Source organism: Scylla paramamosain, chromosome 4 (genome assembly GCF_035594125.1).
Source record: "Scylla paramamosain isolate STU-SP2022 chromosome 4, ASM3559412v1, whole genome shotgun sequence".
Classification (NCBI taxonomy): Eukaryota; Metazoa; Arthropoda; class Malacostraca; order Decapoda; family Portunidae; genus Scylla; species Scylla paramamosain.
Window position 1 is genome coordinate 5,013,064 of NC_087154.1, and position 21,024 is coordinate 5,034,087.

Here is a 21,024-nt window from a genome sequence, read left to right on the forward strand (position 1 = left end):
TAATCAAAGAGAGTTAAGATGTATTTGCTTAATGTATGATATGATCGGGGTAAGTATTATTACAGATATTTCGAAACTGTCCTTCTTTCGTCTTCCATTTCTCCTCCGCCTCTGTCTTTCTTCCTTTATCCATCCTCTGTTTGCACTCCCTTTTTCTGTGTTGCCTATCCATGTGTATCTAACGATCTCTCTCTCTCTCTCTCTCTCTCTCTCTCTCTCTCTCTCTCTCTCTCTCTCTCTCTCTCTCTCTCTCTCTCTCTCTCTCTCTCTCTCTCTCTCTCTCTCTCTATATATATATATATACACACACACACACACACACACACACACACACACACACACACACACACACACACACACACACATACATATATGAATTCAATGGACGAGTTATTCGCTGTGGTGGCCATGCTGGTTTTTCTGGTGTGAGTGGATAACAGAGAGAATGGCTCATGTTTGTCACCTGTTCATCACTGTGAGATTCTCGTCCGAATCAAGTGGGGTCCCTTGGCCAGCACCTCTGTTACTTGTTAGAATCACCAACAGGCCTGATTGTGATCTGGAGTTGTTAGTTTCTTTAAGTAGCGTGGCGAGCACTAGAATGTGGCGTTACTGGGATACATGATGAGCTCATGTGTATGTCTCACTGTTGTGCTTCGTCCTTACTCATTGACGTGGGACAAGTTCGACATGATTTTCAAAGTTATCAGAGGCAACGAAAGGAGTGATGGAGTAATGCAATATTTCCTTTCTCTGTCTCCCTCTTTTTATTCACAAGGGAGGCAGACCAAGTGCAAGATCAAATAAAAAAAATACCCAGTCATTTTCTCTCTAAAAAGAAATCAAGAGGTAATTTCATAATGAATAAGCGATTCAGATTAAGAGATTAATTAAGGTGCTTGCTGTTTCACATTCTGCCCGGTAAAATATTCTGGAGTGACTCAAATTACAGATGATTGTCATCAGCAATTAAAGTGTTTATTGGTGTTCTGATACTCTTCTAAACTTATTCCTCTACTGTTTATTTTCATAAAAGTGACTCGCAAACCCGCCTTAAGTGTGTGCGGCTTTACTCCAAGGAAAGGTTATGTACCCCTTGATGTTCCCATTCTCCGCCATTCTTACAGTGATTGATCCTTTATTACTGCACTGTGCTCTACATGTTTTGCAGCCCTTACCAACATAGTCGTTTGAGAATATGCTTCCAGCTGGGTGAGTGACGGGACAGCTCACGCAGTGCTGCTCAGCTCGGATCGCTCTGCCTCCCCACAATACCACCAAATAACGCCTAATTTTATTCTTGGCAGCACTGTGCCTTCTGTTTGATTGTCTTAATTTTTTTTTATTTTACGTTAATTGGGAGAAAAAATGTCATTCTTTTTCGCAGAGAGAAAGAGAGAGAGAGAGAGAGAGATAGATAGATAGATAGATAGATAGATAGCTAGCTAGCTAGCTAGCTAGCTAGATAGATAGATAGATAGATAGAGAGAGAGAGAGAGAGAGAGAGAGAGAGAGAGAGAGAGAGAGAGAGAGAGAGAGAGAGAGAGAGAGAGAGAATGTTTAATATGTTCCTATACAAACTAGTAAAAAAAAGATATTTGAAAATCCTGAAATCGTGTAGGAAGAGCATCTGTCTGTTTGAATGTTTGTTTATTTATTATTGTTTATTGTCAAAAATAAACTAGAGTTATTTGTATTTATCTTTTCTGCATGTAAATATTCTTTAGAGAGAGAGAGAGAGAGAGAGAGAGAGAGAGAGAGAGAGAGAGAGAGAGAGAGAGAGAGAGAGAGAGAGAGAGAGAGCACATGGGCATACAGCACCACTAATAGATCACTAAACTTAACTTTCCACCGCCGTGCTGCAATCAGTCATGAAGGAAGGACAGTTTCCGGTGAGGTCACGTGTGTAGCTGCAGGCAATGGGAAAAAGGCCTTCATTCATCTCTCATATCATTAAGAAATCGAACTTTCCCTTGCCATGGTAGTGTGTGTCATGTTGCAGCCACCCGTGAAGGAAAGACTTTGTGAGGCGAGGTTACGTGGGTGCAGCAGGCACTGGGAAAAAGAGGCTTGTGTTTACTTCTCAATGTCCTCCACCTACTGCTAAACTTCCCATTGAATTCCCCGTTAATACACGTCATGGGATCGGGGAAGGTAAGGTTTGTTTCTTCCTTATTTGCCGTCTGTTTGTATCTTCCTTAACCGGCAGCTTACGTCACTGGTTGTGTTTTCTCTTCTCATCCAGCGTTTTAGCGGCGACAAAGAGAATGAAGGAGAGGGCGCAGTATAGTTTTATGTATGCAGGGGAACTACGCCTTATCACCACAGGTCTCGCTTGTCTCATTTCTGCATAGATTACCTCGAAGCCTCATGTCTGGGATGTCCACATGAGTCACTAGCATGGCATTTACTGTTTGTTTGCTTGGCGTGGGTAAGAGAACTGTTTAAGAGTAAATCTGCGTGGGTGTGTGTAATGAATGTGTTGCGTAGTGGCCGCTCAGGATATGTGGACACTTCCTACGTGTTTAGTTAGCTGTGGTTGTGGGAACGCAGGGGAGGAGTCTGTACCACCTGTATTTGTGATCCCTCCACACACACACACACACACACACACACACACACACACACACATACGGAGAGTCCAGTAAGTCAGTAAGTTCTCTGTTGGATGCGTGTAATCAAGTGCTGCCCTCAAATTTTACGGGAAATTTTACCTTCGCGTGTAATAACAACAGGCAGTCATTTGTTTTGGCTGTCATGTGCAACGTTCGCCCATCACCGCGTCGTGTGAAGGATGGAAGTGACTCAGCAGGATGCGAGGGCGAGTCGCACGGGACACGCATCAGTAAATTTCTCGGAATCGCGGCAGTGAAGACAAACACGAAGGGAGAAGGGGAAGGTTCCAGCGTGTTTTTAAGTGCCGGGCAGTGCCGCTGACAGGCAGTTGGTGTGCAGCTGGCGTCTCCTCCTTGCAGACTTTGAGAGACGTTCTGTAACTTCACTCACGCGACACACCCCACGGACCATGATGAAGTAAGTGTGTTTGCCTTCACGTCCAAACTGCACAGCCTTTCAGAAGAGCTTACAGTTAATTGCAGGAGTTATTTTATTCTTAGTTTTAGCCACAAATCTTTACACAGCGTTGAAAGTGAGATAAACATAGTAAAAATATTAGAGCGAGGCATAAGCACATTTGGCTTCACGTGCTTATGTTCATGTCTCTCTTATTTTTCAGGTTCATCATGGGCAGGTGGGCATCAGCGGCCCCCTTGCTGGTGCTCCTGCTGGCGGCGGGTGTTCCCCAAGGAGAGGCCATGAACCTGAGGCGCAGTGAGAGGAGCAGCTCTCTCACCAACAAGCCAGGCGTAGATGGCTCCCACAGTGGCGGATCACTTACCAACAAGCCAGGCGTCGATGGCTCCCACAGTGGCGGGTCACTCACCAACAAGCCAGGCGTCGATGGCTCCCACAGTGGCGGGTCACTCACCAACAAGCCAGGCGTCGATGGCTCCCACAGTGGCGGGTCACTTACCAACAAGCCAGGCGTTGATGGCTCCCACAGTGGCGGGTCACTCACCAACAAGCCAGGCGTCGATGGCTCCCACAGTGGCGGGTCACTCACCAACAAGCCAGGCGTTGGGGCTTGGACCTTCTCATATGGCGCATCGAACGGAAGAAGACAGATTGGAGGAAGTGGATTCGGGTTTGGAGGCAGTGACGGTGTTCAAATTGGCGGCAGTGGAGGAGGTTTTGGAGGCGGTGACGGTTCCCAAGTGGGAGGAAGTGGAGGAGGTTTTGGAGGCGGTGACGGTTCCCAGACTGGAGGAAGTGGAGGAGGTTTTGGAGGCGGTGATGGTTCCCAGACTGGAGGAAGTGGAGGAGGTTTTGGAGGCGGTGACGGTTCCCAGACTGGAGGAAGTGGAGGGGGTTTTGGAGGCAGTGACTGTTCTCAGACTGGAGGAAGTGGAGGAGGTTTTGGAGGCGGTGATGGTTCCCAGACTGGAGGAAGTGGAGGAGGTTTTGGAGGTGGTGACAGTTCCCAGACTGGAGGAAGTGGAGGAGGTTTTGGAGGCGGTGATGGTTCCCAGATTGGAGGAAGTGGAGGAGGTTTTGGAGGTGGTGACGGCGGTTCTCAAGGAAGAGGATCAGATGATGGGAAAAAGGGTAAAGGATTTGGAGGTGGATTTGGAGGTGGATGGGGAGGAGGTGCAGGTGGTGGTGGTGGATGGGGTGGAGGAGGAGGCTGTGGAGGAGGATCAGGTGGAGGATCTGGAGGAGGAGGAACCACTTTGCCACCTATTCCATCCGTCACTCCCGTGTTTTAAGATCAGTCCTGTATGGCACAGTCTTCCTTAGATGATGCCACGCTAGGATGCTTAGAGTTATCTGTTTATTCCCTATTCTTTTACGTTTCAATCTTTACTCCTCAAGGGTTGTGAGTTCGACCCCGGCTCACGGCAGTTTCTTGGTGAGAGAGGTAGCGCTCTTTAATAAATTAGCAGGGTTATAATCTTAACTACTTAGCTCAGAAGAATCCTTAACATTTTTTTAAACATATCAGGCTCAACAAGTATCCATTCAGGTTTTCTTTTCGTCATGGCAAGCACATTGTAAAGTTCCTCGGAGTATCTTTGGGTGCACAGTAACTTGTGACTTGTTCGTGTGGAGCATCTTACAGTCTATGTGTGTATAATATATATTGCAGCCCTCTTGGTATACTATAAGTAAACAAAGAGTGTAATGTACAGTAGAGATTTTAATGCACCTCCACATTCTCTTCTCAAAACTGTGATTCATAATGCAATGAGTCTTGAACGCTGAACAACAACCTCGCGTTTCTGGTTCACTGTTTTGGATTCTCATCAAGGTTTCGGAGTCTCAGGGTTCAAACTTTACTGAGATGAAGCAGCGCGGTGTTTTTGTTTTTACCATTTTTGTAGTTACGTATTTTTTTTTTTGTTTAAGACTGTTTTACTTGAGGCTAATAAATTTAATGCATGGATGTGTTGCTCTTCATGGTGTCCTCACTAACTACCTGACTGACCTGTAGTGTGGTCTGAGGCGTGTTGATCTCATTCCTAAACACTTATTGGCCCTGATCGTCTAATCCTAAGTGAACAATTCATTGGCGGATGACTTGGTTTGTGTGTGTGTGTGTGTGTGTGTGTGATAAAAAGGTATCGGTAACATGGAAATATTATGAAAGGTAAAGCAGATTAATTTTTATCTACTTTTTTCAGTTACATATCATAACTGATGCGAAACACTATAAAAAATGTTTTATATTAACTCTTCACCAAGCGAGGATCAAAAAGAATTTCCTTCTAGATATCTACGAACAGATGGATATCTCTTATAGTTATTTTGAATTAGAAGTGAAATTATAAAACTGGACGAGCACAGCAACGCATCTCTCAATCTACGAGAGAATCTAAGTCTGAACCCGAACCATCAGCAGTCAAGGAGTTCGAGACACGAGTTCAAAACACTTCCACCTTACTACCATTGTCAGGCTGAGCAGCATCACGTACAAGGAAGTATGACTTTCTAGCTTCCTTAATCACGCCTGTCTACAATGAGCAGGAGGCAGACTGCAGACTGACGGGACAGGAGTGTGATGATGGCACGATTCATAAGGTCAGTTTAATCCTTTCGCTGCTGGACAAAAAATTCTTCAATACGCGTACTGGATTTTATGTTTTGTGCTAAATTCTCGTAAAAACCTTTGCCCCATTAAAATAGAAAATTAATCTTATATTTTCTCACTTTTCATTCCTGCGTCTCCATGCAAACGATTTTTACTGTGCTAGGAAGGTTAACGTAGGACGACTAAGGCAGCAGAATGGTTGAGGTCAGGTAAGGGTGTGGTGACTGGATTACCCCTATTACAAACAGACTACCTGCATACACATAGCACCACAACACTTCCCCTGCAAGCTCTACATAGTTTAGCCAGTCATCATGCTGGCAAGAACTAAACGACAACCTTCTTACCGCACTCATGCATGATTTATTGCGTTAAGGTGTGGTGTAGTATTGAATTATTAGTTGATATTGCTGGGATTCCATGGTTACGTTTTAAATGCTTACTCGCTTTTCTGGTAGCGAATTCGTGATGACAATGATAATAATAATAACGACAGTGATTATACAACAACATCAACAACGACAACTACAACTACTGCTACTACTACTACTACTACTACTACTACTACTACTACTACTACTACTACTACTACTACTACTACTACTACTTTTTTTGGGATAGAAGGAGTTTTGGCCTAGAAAAAAAAAAGGTAGGGGAAACAGAAGATCTACTGAAGGTGCCAATTAATAAAGAGTGCAGTCCAAAACCAAGTCAAGAATTACGTAGACAACAACAACAACAACAACAACAACAACAACAACAACAACAACTACAACAACTACAACTGCTACTATTACTCCCATCACCACCACTACTACTGCTACTGTACTACTACTACTGCTACTACTACTACCACTACTACTAACATCGACCCTTTTTTTTCCCAGGAGGCCAAGAGTGGAGGTCTGTCTTGTAAACGTGACTGTGAAGATGACAAAGAGAGTGGGAATGCACGTGGACGTCTTATCATGGCCCACTTCTCCCACTGTGGGCGTCTCCTTGGTAAATACTGCCGTAGATTATCATTATTACCATTTTCGTCTCACGATATCCACTGGTTGCCTCGTTCAGTGGTTTCTCTCTCGCCTTAGTTTTTGTTTGAGGTATCAGCTCGTCAATGATTATTCCTTTTTTTTTTATTTATTTATTTATTTTTTTACATGAACTCTTGGTTTGAGTATAGATAAATTATCGTGTGTTTGACAGTTTGCTGAGTGTAACCACATCTTTGTTAGTTTCCGTCATAACAGTTATCTGGTGAATCAAAATGTGGACAAGGGTTAAGAAGAAAGAAAGAAAGGAAGGAAGGAAGGAAGGAAGGGAAAAGGTATAATGGCTGTTTTTTTTTTTTATTAGTATTGTGTTGTTTATGAGGGATTCTGGCCAAAGGCAAAGAGAGACAAGAAAAAGCCCCACCAAAGATTCCAGTCCCAAAAGAAAATTCTCTTAAAAAAATAATACATAAATGAATAAATAAATAAATAAACAAACAGAACAAACTAATTAATTGACAAATAAATCTAAAATTACGAAAAGGGTTTTGAAATTTGTTGGAAATGAAATTGAAGCTGTTAAATTTACATTCTTTAGAGAGACGTAGCTTAAGAGGGAACCTGATAGAAGTCTTTAAGTGGTATAAGGGGTATAACAATGGGAATGTAAGCAAAATTCTTAGGATAAGCAACCAGGGTAGAACAAAAAAATAACGGGTTCAAGCTTGAAAAATTTAGGTTTAGGAAAGAGATAGGAAGAAATTGGTTCTCAAATAAAGTGGTAGATGAGTGGAACGGACTCAGTAATCATGTTGTTAGTGCTAGAACATTAGGGAGCTTTAAGAGAAGATTAGACGGGTTTATGGATGGGGATGGTAGGTGGAAATAGGTAGGTATATTTCATACAGGGACTGCCACGTGTAAGCCTGGTCGCTTCTTGCAGCTTCCCTTATTTCTTATTATGTTCTTATGTTCTTATGAAACGTTCAAGTTTGGATTTAGCTCTGGTATTCATTTCCTCTTGGTTTAGAAGGTTTATATTTCCTTTTATAGTTTTACTGAAAAAAAAAGTGTTATCGGATTATCGTCTGAATCAAATCTTTATCGCAATATCCTTATCGTTCTTCAAGGTTCGGGAAATATGATTAATGTTATCGAACTTAATTCTCGTATTCTTGGTGTCCGGTACTGATAACATGCATCAGTGTTGTAATTTCCCTCCTGAATCTGACACAACACCTTTGGTCCCGCGATACTGCAACGTCAGTAGGTGTTTCGCGTCCCAGGGCCTCGCTATAACAGACCCGCTGGCCGTCTCTCTCCCTCAGTAAGAGAGCGTCCACCATGAAGTTCTCAGCGCTTTTTGTAGTGTGTGAGTTCCTTCTCCTTCAGTGGTGTAGCCAGTATTAAGAAACGGTATGGTTTCTCACCACGAATATTTTTCAAAAGGCCACAGAGAAGGTTAGCCGGGTTTTCTCGAGTGTTTCATCTGTTAATAATTTGTTAATTTGTCACTAGAACCGTAAAAAAACACCCTTAAAAGAACGTGTAACTTCAATTAGAGCCTTTTGAAAGTAGTGTAGGTGCGGCGCAGAAGTGCTTCAGATTATTATGGTCCTGTATCTCTTGTCTGCAGCCAACTTGGCGGGAGAGTGTACAGTTTCCACAAGACTTTCATTATTGCCTATTTAGAAAACACTAATCTTTCGTCTGAGTGGAAAAAGAAAAGAAAAGAAAAGGAAAATTAGGCAACCACGCAGAAGTACTAATCATGCATTGTCTTGCCTTTCAACCAGAGAAGAACTGCAGTCGAAAAGCAACGTAACATGATAGTCCTATTTCACTCGTTTCTTATGCCGTCTCTCCCACTCATTTATCTGACTTCTACCTAGTGTTGTCATGGCCCATTAGCTTCCGTTCCAATTCTTATAAACACTCACTCACTCACGGTTACCACCACTCACTTTCCAGAGTTACCATGTTAGCAGGAACAAATCACAAGACTGCAAGATGCATTACTATGAGAGAGAGAGAGAGAGAGAGAGAGAGAGAGAGAGAGAGAGAGAGAGAGAGAGAGAGAGAGAGAGAGAGAGAGAGAGAGAGAGAGACTGTCACCATTACTTTCATTCCTCATTAAAGTTTGTATTGATGTGAGGATGCCAATGCGCAGTGACGGAGCCATTAGTGGCGCCGCAGTACTATATCGGTGTTAGTGGCGCGGATCACTTAGAGAGAATAAAGAGAATGGGCTTACACTGACACATTCTGTAGGCTGCGATTTGTCCCTAATGCTTGCCACGACTAGAACTGCAAATCAACACAAAACAAAATAAAATAAATAAATAAATAAATAAATAAAAAACAAAAATAGACAAACTAACCATGTATGTGATGTGAGACCACTTCTCAAAATGTTTCTTTCGTTTAATATTTTGTGTTACTCAGACGTGGCATGACAGGCGCCGCAGTGTGCAGTGAATTGACCAGATAGCAGCACAGGTCCACGTAACACAAAGTATTGACCATGCAGTGCTAACACACACCCTTGTTATGTTTATTCTCATTTTTACCCACAGCATTTCCAGTTACTATTGTACTGTTCCTCAGCTTTTTCTGGAAGTTGCTGGCTGCTGTTTGATTGGTGATGGATGGAAGATGGAGGCGAACTTGCGCTGAATGACCAAAGCAATAAGGATGTATCTAATTATATATTTTTTCTTATTATTTATCATGTTGGTGGCTGGCGTGGGGCAGGCCTGACGGTGGCGGCAACAGAAGCGCGAAGACTCTCCTTGGCCGGTGGTCAGAACGCGACCAGAGGTGAGAGGCTCAGTGCAAGTCAAGATTAATCCTGTCATTTGTTCCCTTATTTATACAGTAATTTTTTGGGGGGCCTCACGTCCGTCCCACTCTAACAAACGCAGGTGTTTTCTTATGGTTAAGTTAGAATAGTGTGTTTCCTTGTTACTTGTGTCATTATCACCACATTATTTTTAACAAATGTTGACAGCAATAATGGCGACGATAATCACACATGAGAATGAAGTTTGTGTTACCTGAAAAAAAAAAAAGGGGGGGGGAGAGACGCGTGTTATTCTGTAATACACCAAACAGGAGTAACCACCACGCACTGGAGCTCATGCCTAACTCTGAGTGTGACTGCTGTAGCTTCTCTTCAAGTTAAGGAAAATAGTTTGACGTGAGTTTAGAGCTTGAAGAAAGCCACTGACAACAAAGTGATAAAGTTTGTGAAATATTTTAGCTCTCCTAGTTTAATTCTTTCTCATTAAATTCGTAAAAAAATAAATAAATAAAAAAATAAAAATAAACACATATGTCATACTGTTATTAGCATTAGAGGGTTCAGTAATTGACAAACTGATGCGCTATGCAGGCGAGTTTCCGTGGTTGGTGACCCTGGAGCTGCACAACACGCAGAGCAGCTGGCACAAGTGTGACGGCGCACTGGTGACCAAACAGTGGGTGCTCACCGCCGCCCACTGCGTCGATTCTGAGAGACCCGAGTATCTGCAGGTGGTCAGCGGCGAGTATAACAGAGACCTTGAAGAGGGCACTGAGCAAAGGCATCAAGTTGACAACATCGTCATTCATCCCGAATTTGTTCAGTAAGCCAGCAACCTTTATTTTCCTATCATTGTTTGTACATCGTCATTATGATTTGTTGCCTAAACCTTAGGAGCTTTATCTCGACTAACAGGTTCTGCTGGAAACTACTTGGATTTTCGAGAGTTTTCATGATCCTAATGATGATTTAGCAAAAAATTATGTATTAACGGAATAATAATAGTAATGATAATAATAATAATAATAATAATAATAATAATAATAGTGATAATACTAATAATAATAATAAAATGTCGTGCGAGCCAAAGTAATCATCGCTATGGCCTTTGAGAATGCTAGTCCCGGTGAGAGGCCAAAGCGTTAAGAATAGGAGGCCTGGAGTCACTGCTGCACCTCACATCCACCACGACACCACTGGCTGGCCTCGTGCCCCACACTTTGGTCTTCAGACATGTCTAACGATGTCATGCAGAACACTCTTTTCCACTAAGTTTATCGTCACTTTGTGTGTTTTCCTCACTTTATCTTTCCAGCAAAAATGAGAAAGATATTTTGTAAACACACTGTCAACTAAAGCAACTCTTTGTACGTCTGTTAATTTTTTATTGAATAACGTTTCCCATAGTCACCTAACTTTTAGACACTTATTTTTGTCTCTTAAATGGTTTTGCAGCCGATAAAAGAAATAAGAAATTCTCTCTCTCTCTCTCTCTCTCTCTCTCTCTCTCTCTCTCTCTCTCTCTCTCTCTCTCTCTCTCTCTCTCTCTCTCTCTCTCTCTCTCTCTCTCTCTCTCTCTGCAACCATGCAAACAATGGTAACAAAGTACAACCATAGCAGTAAAATGGTTAAATATTATCAAGAAACTCTATTTCTTTATTCTCACGTTGACTTGCAACTGAATGCGTTGACTTTCTGAATGATCAGAAAGCACTTGATTTCCTTATGCTGGTGGTGACATGCATAGCCAAAGGGATATAGATATTCAGAAAACACTATTTTCTTATTTTCACGGCAACATGCAGTGAAAGTGTTCAAAACATCAGAAAACACTTTTCCTTATTTTCTTCATGATGAATTATATAGAAACAACTATCATGTTTCTGATTTGGTGATGCTCTGCTTTATCTTTCACCCCAAGCGCACACTGGATAGGCTACAAGACGCCTTACATCAACGACGTGGCGCTCCTGCATCTCACCCACGAAGTTAGGATCGACAATTACACCAAGCGGATAATCCTCGATCCCGGCACCTTCACCATCATTGGTAACGTCTCGAGCTGCCCGGTGCTTGCCTGCCTGCCCGCCCGGGGTTACTGTTGTTGTGTGTTACTGTAATTACTGGTGGTGCTAGTGTTGGCGTTGGCGTTGTTGTTGCCGTTACTCTTGTTATTGTTGTTGTTGTATCATTATCATAATAATAATAATAATAATAATAATAATAATAATAATAATAATAATGATAATAATAATCAGTAGTAGTAGTAGTAGTATTATTATTAGTAGTAGTAATAGTAGTAGTTGTAGTAGTAGTAGCAGCATCATCACCACCACCACCATCACCCTATTATCACTATTACCCTAACCCGTGAACTGCCTTCCTCCAGCCAACCCTTCAAACCCAGAGAAAGCATTTTTCGCATCTTACATTTGTTTTTAATAGCAAAATCAATCGTAACCTTCCCCACTCTCGCCTTCCGGGATTGCGTGCAGACCAATCTTTCAAAATTTCCAAGTAAACTAATCGACGATAGATTGACAAGGAAATAAGAAGTGATGAAACATATTGTCCATTTCCACAAGAAAATTCCCTTCACTAGAAAATATAAATAGGGATTTTTTTATTTTTTTACTTTGTCTGAACAGTCATAAGAATTTTTGGATAAACTGTATTTTTTTTTTCTAGTGCTCTCATTCTGATTCTGTCATTTTCATGTGCAGGATTCATGAGAGTTATCTGATATACTCACGAGAAGTCACTGTCTGTCTCTGTTTATCTGTTTATTTGTCAGGTATATTCGTACCTTCTCTTCTCCGTGGGGGCCAAGGGCTTGTTGAGTGGTGTGAATGAATGTGAATGTGAAAGTTGTGTGCCTTGTCTTGGCCACCCTCCTTTTTGGGGGGAGAAAGCAATGATACTCGTATATATAATTATCTCTTTGCCTGTGTATTTCTTTATCTTATCTGTCTGTCTATTTATCTGTCCATATGTTTTTTTTTTTTTTTGTCAAATTTTCGCTTTTGTTTCCCTTTTTGTGTATGCGTATATTTTTCTATTTGGCTGTCTTTTCTATTTTTTTCTTTTTTAACTGCCTATCTCTGTTTATCTATGTACCTTTTGTCTCTTTATCTGTCTACCTTTTGTCTGTCTGTCTATCCGCCCTTGCATGTTTGTCTACCTGTTTATAGTCTGTCTTTCTTTCCGTTTGTATGTCTATTTATCCGTTTGCCTGTATATCTATCTGTATCTGTTCGTCTCTCTCTCTCTCTCTCTCTCTCTCTCTCTCTCTCTCTCTCTCTCTCTCTCTCTCTCTCTCTCTCTCTCTCTCTCTCTCTCTCTCTCTCTCTCTCTCTCTCTCTCTCTCTCTCTCTCTCTCTCTCTCTCTCTCTCTCTCTCTCTCTCTCCTGTTCATTTAGTATGTATGTCTGTCTGTCTGTTCACTTTTCTATCAATCTGTTTGTGTTTATTTATTTTTTCTTTGTTTGTTGTTTACCTGTTCGCCAATCTCCTTGTTCTAAATTTATCTACCTACCTTATCTGTATGTCTGTCTGTCATTTTTACATCAATCTATCTACTTATCTATATATTTACACGCTTAGCTATCATTTGCTTTTATCAATATTCAGTCACTTCTTTCACTTATATATATTCATCTTCCCTACACGCCTTACTAGGTACGAGGTGTATTGAGGCTGGCTGGGGGACGACCACGGAAGGAAGGAACATGTCCAATACCCTGCGATACGTTAGTGTGCCTGTTCGACCTCTTGAGGAATGTGAGAGGGCTTACAATATGTACATCCACGAAAACGCCGTCTGTGCCGGCAGCGTGCATTATGGCGTCGGGTTCTGTACGGTGAGTCACTGGCTGTGGTGCAGCGGAGTGACGCTCTCTTCTACATGCCTGCCGTTTTCTCCTCATTCTGAAAATCTCTTATTTGTTTATTCTCTCTCTCTCTCTCTCTCTCTCTCTCTCTCTCTCTCTCTCTCTCTCTCTCTCTCTCTCTCTCTCTCTCTCTCAGGAACGTAAGAGAGAACATCATTGTGAAAACGTCATAGGTATCTCCATAGCCTAAGCCTCTCTAGTCTCTCAGTTAATTTGACCCCTCTGCTCTTCGGCCAGGGTGACAACGGCGGGGGCCTGATCTGTTATGACCCGTACAACCAGGAGTACGTGCTGAGCGCCGTGCTCTCGTGGCGCGAGGGATGTGCTGTACACAACAAACCTGCACTGTATATGGACGTGCTTCCCTACTTGGAGTGGTTCGTCAACGTTATCGGCGATGATATCTTTTGGCCTGAGCATGAAGGAGTCTAGAATACAAAATATCGAAATAGGTTTCCCATTTAAGTTCTTAAAATGTTTAAGTTTAGAATGTTTTAAGTTTAGAATGAGTGCAAAATAATATAGGGACATGACTATTGCTCATTAATTTTCTTTGTGTTAAGTCACTAGGGAGCTTCAAAAGTTCAATCTCATGGATAAGGATGATAGGTGGAAATAGGTAGGTATGTTTCATGCAGGGACTGTCAAGTACGTGTTGGCTTCATGACAATTTACAGTTTCCCTTATTTTCTTCTCTTCTTAATTTTATGTATCTTATTTATTTATCTATTTTATCATCTTATTATTATTTTGAGGTCTGTTACCTGAACTATTGCTATTATTATTATTATTATCATTATCATTATTATAATTATTATTGTTGTTGTTGTTGTTGTTGTTGTTGTTGTTGTTGTTGTTGTTGTTGTTGTTGTTGTTGTGGCCAGTGTAATGAGTAATGAAGTGGAGGAAACAATAACTAGACTAATTAGTTATTTGGATAATGAGAGAGAGAGAGAGAGAGAGAGAGAGAGAGAGAGAGAGAGAGAGAGAGAGAGAGAGAGAGAGAGAGAGAAAATTAATTATGTCCTTCACCAAACATGTCTACTGATGACGATGATAAGTGAACGGCTTGACGGGAGCTTTGCGTAACAACTGAACTAGTGTGTTTGAGTCATATCAGAAACTGGTGAAGGGATTGAGGCAACCAATAACCTACACATTATCGTATCCCTAGTCCCTAAGCTTAGAGAAGAGAGAGCAAGGAAGGATTAACGTATTAGGAGGCAATAAACAGGATAAAAAAAAAAAAGAAAACAAGAAATGGAGTTGAAAAGAGTGAAAAATAGAATGAAAAATTATATATAAATATCCGTTTATCTATATTGGCCGGTGATCCCGTACGGGGTGGTCCACACTCCTATACATATCATTCACATTTTTAGCTCCGTCTGCAAATGATGGAGAGGGGGTTTGGCCATATACTAAAAAAAATAATAATAATAATAAAAAAAAATAAAAGGATCAGCAGTTTTTTTTTCTTTTATCAGTACCTGATATTTTTTTTTCCATATTTCATTAAACAGGAGAAAGTGATGGGCCCAATCTATACAAAAGAATGTAGTGGCAGTAGATATATTGGTACTATGTACCTTGTATTCATTCCATCCCTTATGTGTGTTTCGGCGTCTCAGAATGAATACATAGTAACCATGATGATAAAGGTAATTCCTGTAAGTTTTATACGTAGCAATACAATAACCCTGTGCTGGAACTGATGACGTGAAGTGTGTGGTAATGCCAGTGACGATAAGAAAATACGTTTAGTCATTGGTAATTCTCCCATTTTTACTTGCCTTATTGAGTTTTAGAATTTACTAGCCTACAAATAAGTCATTTAAGATTTTCAAGGAAATTTACAATATATATTAACTAAGAATAATAAGAGAAAAAATGTTTTGAGGTATCTACTGCATGTACGGGGAACACTTTCATTAACGATGTCAGTTCATATAAACACAGAAATCAAGGAAAATATGAAACTTAAGGAATTTCCAAAGCTTATCCGGAGGGTTCATAATAATGGATGTGGAAGTACTGGGAATGTGAGCCGAATAAATCAAGCCGGATCAGCTGATTGACTTGAAGGTTTACCGTCCACGTAGCAGTTACACATACGTCAGTCTGTCTCGTCGCGCCTTCAAGTGATTACTGCCTTTCATCACACACGCCCACCAATGAATGTCGTTCCGGCTCATTTACCGCTCAGCCACCCTTGCATGCACTACCAGGATGTGAGTAGGGGGCCGTCAAGTATGAGGTTGGTAATATATGAGCAGTCAACGTGGAATATGAAGGATTCTAATATAGCTTGTTACATAACTATTCAAACAGTACCGTGCAATCTTCTTTCCTTTCGACCTTTCTTTTCTTAATTGGTGTTGGTTTCGGTGATTAAGAGTTCTGATTAGATGGGATATCTCCCCCTACTTTTCACTGACGTTTTATAATCATCTAAATTCTTAAGGGATCTGTGACAGTTTGAAGATAAAAGACGAACAGTAAGGAAAATGACTAGATAATTACCGTTGGTTCCTGTGAATTTTCTTTCAGTGTCTGGTTTGTATAAATCATCTGGCCTTTTGCCGTATCATTATCTTGTTATAAGGCCACCGTGGTGCAGTGGCTAGCATGACTGGCTATGACTGCCTGGACCTGGTTCGAATCTGTTCCGAGGCTTCGTGGATGGCGCACGGATCACCCAAGTGAATCGCCTTCCTTAATGTTGGTTGGGAATGGGTACCTGGGGGAAGTTATTGTGTTGAAACCTGGATGTTAGTGATACTATGTCTAGAGGTAAGAGATTAGAGGGATGTTCACTACAGGTTCAGAGGCTGTTGAGTTGGAAAGGCCATGCACAACTATAGCCGATAAATGGATACGTGGGGAAACCTTGATGTTATAGTGGCCCTGGGTCTTGAGCAAGGGTTATCATTCATTACAAGTTCAAAGGGCAAAGAGAAATGAGTGGAGGCCATACACAGCTATAGTATATGTTTTATCATAATTATATTCTATCATAGTCTTGTTTGTTGTTATTTTCACCCTGAAGTTTATATGTAGGTACCCTTACTTACTGTGTTCTGGATACTAAATTTAATGTAGTATTCAATATCCTGAAGAAACTTTTTGAAGCTAAAATATAGTGAGGTTAGACCCTTATTCTGTCCCATCTTTTCACACTTGATAGTGATGTGCAGGTGCAGTTCTGCTCCCCTAATATTTACAGGAAAGCTATAGGTCTATTATAGTGATTCCCAACCCTTCTCTGGTCATTACCAATTTTATTCTTAAAGGACCCTTATCTATGATCCCCATCCATAACCCATGATTGCAGTAACTGTCTACGGTCCATTGTACACTAGAACATTCTGTGCCTCAGCTTATGGTTCCCCTACATTTTGCTGTACGACCTGTACTGGATGGCCCCCGCTGATGTCTCTTTATGCTCTGGTGTAGTAAGTCCTTCTCCCATCCTGCCTCCTACAGGATGGAGATATGGGTGAAGGAGTTGCAAGTTAACACTTGGCCATTTATTTGGATACAGAGTACAGAGGGTGCTCACCTTGAAGTGTGATGCTGGTCTCCCAGCCCTGCTGACTCTTGGATCCTTAATTTATTCAGCATGGGCCATGAGTTTCCACCAGTCACACCTAAATGCATCTGTCATGTGGTCTAGGAGAAAAGGTTGTGGAGATGATAATGGATGAAAGGTGAAAGTCCACTGGACCAGATGAGGTGCGAATGGGCAAGAGGGAAGTCAGATGGGGTGTGAATGAGTGATTAGTGCGCACATGGCAGTATGCTTCCACTTGGTCATGATTATAACAATATTATATAATAAAGTACAGACCTTCAGGTTGGGAATCACTAGCCTATTAGAATCAGTACAGAGGAAAATCACTGAAAAAAGATACAAGGGATGAGAGGTATGTATTCCCTACAAAAGGAGATTGGAGGTTTTAAATTTACATTACCTAGTGCAGGGATTCCCAATCTTTTTTGGTCCTTTGTACTCCTTGTACATTTTTATAGGTTCTTGTGTACCCATTAATGTCAATGATAAAAAATGGAATTATAATATTATTTCATTATGAAATTTCTATGTGTAGACTGCATAGGAATCTTAAAGGCGATATCAGTAAATTAAACTCGAGTAATTTGCAAAATATGTTGATCTATCACATACATATCTTTCTTATAATTATCCATTATGATCATTGCATCCTGTACTTAATCCTTTCAGGCCCAGTACAGATTGTGGCCTCAGTTAGTTCCATAATAGTGAAAACTAAATGGTATTCACCCTACTCTTGATATAATTGAGATTAGTTTTGCTTACTAAAATGAGGAAATAAAAAATAAAAAGATTGCTGTCTCACTTCAGATTACACCACAATAATGGCTATTCTCTGAGATCCAATGTACCCCCTGAAAAATGCAAATGTACCACTGGGGATACATGTACCCCGGGTTAGGAGCCCCTGCCACAGAGATATAAGTTAAGAGGGGATCTGATGGAAGTCTATAAATGGTAAAGAGCATATAAGAAGGGTGACATAAGCAAAATTCTCAGGATCATTTATGAAAATAGGACAGACATGATGTGTTCAAGCTTGATGAAGTTTGATGTAAAAGAGAAAGGAGGGAATTGATTTTTCAAATAATGGTAGATAAATTAAATAAACTTGGTTATCAGGTTGTTAATGCTGAGTCATCTGGATGCTTTAAAAGGTAATTATATACAAATTTATGGATGAGGATGACAGGTGGAAATCGGTCTCTGTTTCATACAGGGACTAACATGTGTAGGCCTGATGGCTTCTGGCAGCTTCCCTTATTTTCTAATGTTCTTATGTTTTCTCCTCTTCCATCTTCCTTGGGTAGGTGTTTCATTTAGGCTTTCTTTCTCTCTCTCTCTCTCTCTCTCTCTCTCTCTCTCTCTCTCTCTCTCTCTCTCTCTCTCTCTCTCTCTCTCTCTCTCTCTCTCTCTCTCTCTCTCTCTCTCTCTCTCTCTCTCTCTCTCTCTCTCTCTCTCTCTCTCTCTCTCTCTCTCTCTCTCTCTCTCTCTCTCTCTCTCTCTCTCTCTCTCTCTCTCTCTCTCTCTCTCTCTCTCTCTCTCTCTCTCTCTCTCTCTCTCTCTCTCTCTCTCTCTCTCTCTCTCTCTCTCTCTCTCTCTCTCTCTCTCTCTCTCTCTCTCTCTCTCTCTCTCTCTCTCTCTCTCTCTCTCTCTCTCTCTCTCTCTCTCTCTCTCTCTCTCTCTCTCTCTCTCTCTCTCTCTCTCTCTCTCTCTCTCTCTCTCTCTCTCTCTCTCTCTCTCTCTCTCTCTCTCTCTCTCTCTCTCTCTCTCTCTCTCTCTCTCTCTCTCTCTCTCTCTCTCTCTCTCTCTCTCTCTCTCTCTCTCTCTCTCTCTCTCTCTCTCTCTCTCTCTCTCTCTCTCTCTCTCTCTCTCTCTCTCTCTCTCTCTCTCTCTCTCTCTCTCTCTCTCTCTCTCTCTCTCTCTCTCTCTCTCTCTCTCTCTCTCTCTCTCTCTCTCTCTCTCTCTCTCTCTCTCTCTCTCTCTCTCTCTCTCTCTCTCTCTCTCTCTCTCTCTCTCTCTCTCTCTCTCTCTCTCTCTCTCTCTCTCTCTCTCTCTCTCTCTCTCTCTCTCTCTCTCTCTCTCTCTCTCTCTCTCTCTCTCTCTCTCTCTCTCTCTCTCTCTCTCTCTCTCTCTCTCTCTCTCTCTCTCTCTCTCTCTCTCTCTCTCTCTCTCTCTCTCTCTCTCTCTCTCTCTCTCTCTCTCTCTCTCTCTCTCTCTCTCTCTCTCTCTCTCTCTCTCTCTCTCTCTCTCTCTCTCTCTCTCTCTCTCTCTCTCTCTCTCTCTCTCTCTCTCTCTCTCTCTCTCTCTACTGCAGTGGATTCTCACCTTTTAAGTCGGTGAGTTTAAGATATACCTAAGTTTGAAAGACACTGTTGAGGACAAAAGGAGTGAGCAAGTAATTTATGCATTATAGTCTCTTTTTTATCTCAAAACCAAATCAAGTTAAAGTCACTTGGATGAAATAATGTGTCCTGTTGCTGTTATTAGTGGAAGGGTTGAGTGATTCCTTGCCTTCTCTTCACATCAGATGACTGGATGCTCTCAGTTATCCATGCATTACTTTTTTTAGTGGTCTGTGAGTTCATATACCATGCTTGTGTAGTGGCAAGACAGTGGAAACCAGCCAAAATACACTTAGCCTTGGTGTGTGGAATAAATGGTAAAGGTATCAGACTTGTGCTTTTGTAAGTTTCCTGATAGAGGCTCAACCCCTGGCAAAGGCCTCTTATGGCCAGTTTGGTTCACTTCAACTACTCTGTTGCAACAGTGGAGCTTGAAGTGTGGTTGATTGCTCGCCTGTGACTGGCAGGCTTGGTGCATGTTGGCGCCATGGACCAAGCACTGCCCCTTCAGTGCCATATGACTGCAATGTTGCAGTGCCCTCCCTTTTTAATCAATCAGTCAATCATTTCAACCACCAGTGTGATACTCTGCCTTGGAACTTTGTGGAAATGGATCTGGTTGGGATTAATTATAAAGGTTTTTACTGGAGTCAAGTATCAATCAGGACTCTCATGAAAACACTTAGTCCAACACCTTTGTTTATCAGGACAAAGTGATCACCAGGACTTGAGTGGGTTTCATTCAGCCTTACCTGCCCAGGCACCAGTCCTGATAACTTTTATTTTGCCATAGGTGTGGAAACGGATAACCAGTGTTAGCATGGTCCTGTCAGTAATGCCTGTAAGATTTGGTCTGAACCCTGCTCATGTCCACCTTTTTTTATTTTTTTTTATAACATTGATGTTTCACTTTCATAATGGAGAATGTAGTTCTTTGTTCAGTCATGACACTCCAAATACACAGAAGTATTTAAAAATGTTACTGTGCTTTTACAGTATGTTAAAGATGGTAATCATGAAAAAAAAGCAGGAAAAAGGTGTTGCTTTTTTTTTTGCTTTGTCTCATTGGTCATGTGTGTGTTATATGTAATGACTCAAAGCAAGTGGAAGCAGAAAAATAAATATTAATGCATATATGAATGGAAGTTATTTGATTTTGTTTACTTATAAATATATGTAGATAATTCAATGAGTGAGCTTTCTTCATATTGATTTTGTTCACTTATAAATGTATGTAGGTAATTCACTGAGTGAGCTTTCTTGATAGACATAGATGTGTGAAGCATAAACTTGACCAAAAATAATGTTTCTTCATGGCTCAGTGCATTGGCTCCACCTCCCTCAGTCTGCCTCAGTGTTCATGGGTCACTGCTGGCATGTGTGTGTGCATTGTAAGATGGCAAGTATTCACCTTGAGCACCAGTGTGATGTGTCTGCTCCTCCTGATGCACTGCAGAAGACTGGCACAGGAGAATGAGGTATTGAAGTAGGTGGTAAGAGGAAATAAATGGCTACAACAGCCAGGAAAAAAATATTGAGCTAAGCATCCCTTTACACCATCAGAAACAAGATAAGAAATGAAGCTCAGATACTTTTTCTACAATTTATCCTGCCATGCACAATGGACAGGATGACATGCAGATTGCAGAAGCACCTTCCATGCTTGTCTGGATATCAAGGTCTTATTTGTTATGAGTGGAGAACAGTGGCGTCTCAAATGATGACAGTGATGTATGAGTGGAGAACAGTGGCATCTCAAATGATGACAGTGAT

At 41.3% G+C, this 21,024-nt stretch overlaps 2 protein-coding genes across 3 annotated transcripts; both read left to right on the plus strand.

The window, feature by feature from the left end:
- The first annotated feature begins 2,880 nt into the window (after positions 1-2,880).
- LOC135099213 (uncharacterized) lies at positions 2,881-4,747 on the plus strand. The gene is made up of 2 exons (XM_064001655.1): positions 2,881-3,033; positions 3,236-4,747. The coding sequence occupies exons 1-2, from the start codon at positions 3,026-3,028 to the stop codon at positions 4,323-4,325; spliced, it is 1,098 nt and encodes a 365-aa protein (XP_063857725.1). The 5' UTR covers positions 2,881-3,025; the 3' UTR covers positions 4,326-4,747.
- Positions 4,748-5,487: 740 nt separating this feature from the next.
- Positions 5,488-14,793, plus strand: LOC135099225 (trypsin-3-like). Of its 2 annotated transcripts, XM_064001657.1 has the most exons (7): positions 5,488-5,637; positions 6,535-6,649; positions 9,394-9,459; positions 10,034-10,265; positions 11,364-11,491; positions 13,121-13,302; positions 13,570-14,793. In XM_064001657.1, exons 2-7 carry the CDS (start codon positions 6,616-6,618, stop codon positions 13,762-13,764), a joined length of 837 nt encoding a protein of 278 aa, XP_063857727.1. In that variant the 5' UTR covers positions 5,488-5,637; positions 6,535-6,615; the 3' UTR covers positions 13,765-14,793. The 2 variants fall into 2 exon arrangements, with proteins under 2 accessions (XP_063857727.1, XP_063857728.1); XM_064001658.1 differs by lacking the exons at positions 5,488-5,637; positions 6,535-6,649 and adding an exon at positions 7,857-8,011.
- Positions 14,794-21,024: the final 6,231 nt, after the last annotated feature.